Source organism: Halichoerus grypus, chromosome 12, assembly GCF_964656455.1.
Source record: "Halichoerus grypus chromosome 12, mHalGry1.hap1.1, whole genome shotgun sequence".
Classification (NCBI taxonomy): Eukaryota; Metazoa; Chordata; class Mammalia; order Carnivora; family Phocidae; genus Halichoerus; species Halichoerus grypus.
In genome coordinates, this window is record NC_135723.1 from 53499035 (window position 1) to 53504517 (window position 5483).

General features: G+C 39.8%; 1 protein-coding gene across 1 annotated transcript; it reads right to left on the bottom strand.

Moving 5' to 3' along the window:
- Positions 1–377: 377 nt before the first annotated feature.
- On the bottom strand, positions 378–1009 carry LOC118548971 (ATP synthase peripheral stalk subunit d, mitochondrial). The gene has a single exon (XM_036113140.2). It carries the CDS (start codon positions 944–946, stop codon positions 461–463), a length of 486 nt encoding a protein of 161 aa, XP_035969033.1. The 5' UTR covers positions 947–1009; the 3' UTR covers positions 378–460.
- Positions 1010–5483: the final 4474 nt, after the last annotated feature.

Here is a 5483-nt window from a genome sequence, read left to right on the forward strand (position 1 = left end):
GAGATGTAATTTTCACCACCGATTTTCTTTTTTTTTTTTTAAGATTATTTATTTATTTGAGAGACAGCATGTGCAGGAGTGAGCAAGTGGTGGTTGGGGGAAGGAAGAGGGGTAGGGAGAGGGACAAACAGACTCTGGGCTGAGCACAGAGCCCGAAGCAGAGCTCGATCTCATGACCCTGAGATCAAGACCCAAGTCAAAACCAAGAGCTAGATGCCCAACAGACTGAAACACCCAGGGGCCCTTTACCTCAATTTTCTAAATGAGTTTTCATTTATCATCTACTTCTGTTAAGTGTTTTGTTTAATAGATAGAAAGGCATCTGTAATAGAGTATCTTTATATATATATATATATATATATATATATATATATATATTTTTTTTTTTTTTTTCCGTATCATTATTTTTAATGTCCAGCATTTATAATACGAGGGCCAGAGCTTTCTCCCCAACTCAAGTTTATAAATTCTCAATTGGCTTGTGAGGCCAATAGGGATACTTCTTCTTGTCTAATTTGGTTTCTGGAAAGACTTCATTCAGGTCCTCAATGGTCATCTGATCAAATGGAATTATGTTCCTCATCTTCTCCAGCTCTTTTTCATATTCCTCAATCCTGGCCTTTGAGAGAGACAAAAACTCGGCACAACTTTTCACATCTTCTTTTTCTTCAGCATCCACCTGAACAGTATATTTATCCTCTGGCACAGGAACCTTCAGGGCATTAAACTTCTTCTCAAAGTCATCTACCAAACCAGCCTTCGCCACATTGGCCTTGTAGTAAGCCCAGTCGATAGCAGGTGGTTTCTCAGGGAGAGTAGCCAACCTGGAGGTAAGTGTCTCATTCCAGGACTTCAGGGAGTTAGCAATGGCCTTCTGGTTTCGGGGTATGATCTCCCCAAAAGCTACCCAGTCAATGGATTTTAGAGCAAGTTTTCGCGCAGCCATCTTGAGATCCTTCACCGACCCCGGCGGCCCAGAGACCACAGCAGCAAGGAACGGAACTGGGTCACCGGCTATATATATATTTTTTTTAAGGGAGAAAGAGGGACTGACCGATTAAGAGAAGTCAAATATGAAGGAAATTACTATCCTGCTCGTTAGAACACATTTGCAGGGAGGTAAAAAAGGGGAGAGAATCTTTTAGAATGTCTAAGTAAACAATATCTGATTATATTTTTTAAAAGATGATTTTATTTATTTGAGAGTGAGAGAGAGCATGAGAGTGGGGTGAGAGGCAGAGGGAGAAGCAGACTCTCCAATGAGCAGAGAGTGATGCGGGGCTGGATCCTGGGATTCTGGGATCATGACCTGAGCTGAAGGCAGACACTTAATTGACTGAGCTACCCAGGCACCCCTCTGATTATATTTTTAAGCAGTGAATATATTCTGGGTAAGATATGTGTTTGATGAACTGCCATAATTCAAGTCAGAACATAAATATACAAAGAGACCTTGCTATGTACTGTAGGATTTGCAGACCTCTATCCTGAGAGAAAAGGGAAGCGATATCAATGGAAAGTGCTCGTCTTGTCTAGAAGCAACAACCTCTCCTAATTCAATGAGGGGCAGAGGACCCAGTAATTCAGGATTTTTTTATTTTTCAAGAGGAGTCATACATCTGGATTAATGTTTATTTGAAATCACTCAATTTTTAACTGTTGACAAATGATTTTAAGACATATAAATAAAACATGTCTATGGGTCAAATTCTTCCTACTGCTATATAGTTTGTAGCTTCTGATTTAAAAAAGTCTTGGCAGCTCTTTCTGTCCATTGGTCCTGTCCTCAGGCTTTAATAAAACCACCTTTTTGCGCCAAAAGAAGAAAGAAAAAAAGTCTTAAAGATGAACTTTTTTTCATGTAAATACATTTCTATAATGGAAATAAATATGCCCCAATTTTTCTTTTTTTAAATTTGAACTATGTTAGCCTTTATTTTTATTTATTTTTTTTTAAGTGAGCTCTATGCCCTTTGTGGAGCTTGAACTCATGACTCCAAGATCAAGAGCTGCATGCTCCACCAACTGAGCCAGCCAGGCTTCTCAATATGTCCCAATTTTTCATTTTTTAGCATATGTTTCATATATAAACATTTCTTACAAAAGAGTGTTTCTGTACTGGTACTGCAGCATTTTCATGTTGTATTGGGTGTTATGTGCCTATTTCAACAGTTTCGTACTGCTCATAAAGACCATGAACTAATAAAGGTGATGAAGACTTCAAGTAGAATATGATAGAGCTGATGTTTGACATAAATTGTTAGCACTTACTCCATCATTTCCCAATGTTTCAATCCAGATGGTTGAAATGTAAAAAGTGCTTTGTGCTTAATCACTGACATTTCTAGAATATAATCTATAAACTATATAGTTCCTTACTGCTAATCAGCTAGGGATGATTAAGTCATAATCCCTGCCCTTAGCACATTGACAAACTACTATAAGCATGTGTGACACATGTAGGGTGTGTGTGTGAGTGAGATAGTGTTCTACCATCTTGCCATTCACAGCATGGTCTCCTGGAGCTTGTTAGAAATGCGATATCCCAGGACCTACTGAACCAGAATCTGTACCTTTACAAGATCCCCAGGTGATTTGTATGCACAATGAAATATGACAGGTCTTACTATAGCAAAAGTTGTAACAAAGAGCTAACTACTGAGGGGAGAGGCTGCTATCGGCTGTGGGGCCTCAAGATGTCAAAAGAGAAAGTTGACCTTGAGTTAAGAAATGAAAGATGGTAAAGACCAAAGAAATGTTCTTCCTTATGTGGATTCACATAGCACTGAGGACTTTTGATTTGTAGGTGGCCTCAACCCCAGTTCTGGCTACTCATTTCAGCTACCTACTAAGAACACTTCCACAGACCCCAGCCCTTCTCCCTGTGGTTCAATGCTTCAGCCCAGGCAATAGTGGCTTGATTTTTTGATTCTCAAAAAGGGATCTCATCAGTTGACCTAGCGGGGCTATTGATGGCATCATTAAATGCTTTAAAATGCCACTGAGTGAGGGTGCAGGGGTGGCTCAGTCGGTTAAGCATCTGCCTTCAGCTCAGGTCATGATCCCAGGGTCCTGGGATCGAGTCCTGCACCGGGCTCCTTGCTCCGCAGGAAACCTGCTTCTCCCTCTCCCTCTGCCCCTCCACCCTGCTCGTGCTCTCTCTCTTTCTCTCAAATAAATAAATAGAATCTTTAAAAAATGCCAGTGAATGAATGGTATGTATCAAGCTTACAGATACATGAATATATTCTAGACCTATCAAATTTTCAAGTAATGTTAAAACAGCTCTGATAAAAAATCATGACCTTCAGATTATATTTAAGAGATTAGCTATACCAGTGGCTTTCAAAATTATTTCTCTCTCTTTTATACATATATAATATAAACATAATATATATGTACGCATGTCATGCTAGAATATAAGTTCCATCATGACAAGAGCTTTTATCTGTTTTGTTCACCTGATTTACTACCCATTATATAGGCATGGAATATTTGTTGAATATAACAATTTTTCTTCCCACAAAATAACACTTATCCTTACTATGTATGGAGTACTCCACTATTTTCTATCCGGCTTTATTTTGTTAAAAAATGCTGGTTGTGGCCTTTAGTAGGGCCACAAGCTGCAGTGTGCAAATATTTGTCTGTTCTCTACAGCTGCGAGCCATGGATGCCCTGAGGGGAGGAAGGGGCGCCTACAGCTAGAGGAGCTCTGGGTTCCTCTGGTGGACTTCTGTGTAAGATTCCACCAGAAAAAGAATCCAACATTTAAAAAGAAGAGGCTTGGAAACTACCTCTCAAAATCGATTCCCAAGTTGAATGAAAGACTAAATAAATACACACGAGGGGGCGCCTGGGTGGCTCAGTCAGTTAAGTGTCTGCCTTGGGCTCAGGTCATGATCCCAGGGTTCTGCGATCTTGAGTCCTGCATAGGGCTCCTTGCTCAGTGGGGAGCCTGCTTCTGCTTCTCCCTCTGCCTGCTGTTCCCCCTGCTTGTGTTCTCTCTCTCTCTGTCAAATAAATAAATAAAATCTTAAAAAAAAAAATAAATTGAATGAATGAATGAATACACACGAAGCCAGGGAAGGGCTGGGAGGAAAATGCATGCCTGAGGTTTGACAACTAGTTCCTGAGGCAGGGCCAAGAGCAGGTTCATTGGTTTCAAGTCCTTCATCTTTCCCTCTTTGAATGAGATGAAGTTGTGACATCCCTAGGAGAGCTGTGAAATACGAGGCGCACTAACGTAAACAAGGGACATCAGCACACCACACTGCCTCTACATTTGGGTCATATGTTGAGTTTACGGTTTGCCATTTTCGGTTGATACCTTTCGTTTGGGGGAGAGTGGGGTTGTGTTCGTTGGAATTTTTGCTCAAATGTGTACCTCGAATACGCCTTTAAACATTGTATTTACTGACATTTGTAAATCCTCACCTGAAGTGTAAGTTAAAACTATGTTGTGGACTAGTATCTTTATCTTCAGTGGCATAAAGAACACATTTAAATATTTTCTGACTATCATCAGAGATAAGAGCCTACTAGATATTTTAGATCTGGATAAACAATATCAGAATATCATATTACTCGGCTTTGGTTATTGCTTCAATAAACCAATCAACATTGCTTGGTACCACCTATTTAGGAAATTACCGTAGTTTTTAGGAGAGAGAAACATGTGTGATTAATACCATCTCCTTGTTTTGTCTCTTTCTTGCTCTCTTTGGAGAGAAGCTTGGTATGTATCAAGCTTACAGATACATGAATATATTCTAGACCTATCAAATTTTCCATCACAGAAACTATATCTGTTGACAAGGGGAGAAGTGAAATAACATTTTAGCAAGAAAGTAATTAATTGCAAGTTTTGATTCTTAAAAAAGTTGGATATCATATGAGTTGGACATAGCTAGCTTGTTCTTCCTTGAGGTCCTAGCCCTTGTGCCTAGAACACGTTTTTCCCAGCTCTACTCATGGTTTCCTACCATTCTTCAAATGTCACCTCCTTGGAGACACCTTCCCTGAGCACTTCCCTGAGGTAACTCTTCCTCACCATTACCAGTCCCAGATCAGTGTCTTCTCCAAACTCCTCATTCTGGCATTGACTTGGGTCATTCCCCCACTAGACTAGAAGCAGCATGAGGGCAGGCTTCCCTTCTCTGTCCTTGCATATGGTATGAAATATGTCTGGCATATGGTATGCACTCGATAATATTTGGAATGAATGAATGAATTTGTGTAAGGTTGATGGCATATTTGACATTTCTGATAATATTCTGCAGGTCAAATTTGTGAAATTAACAAAACGGTCTTCAATAATGTTAGTTCCTGTTCGGATGGCTCCACAATGACAAGTGGTTTCTCTTCTGAAGGACCATTCCTAGATCAGTTGCTTAAAACTCAAAATGAATTTTCCCATGAAATCACTGTTTTCATAGTGATTCTTTCAGTACATTCTTGTTACCCAGAATGTACAGAATTGT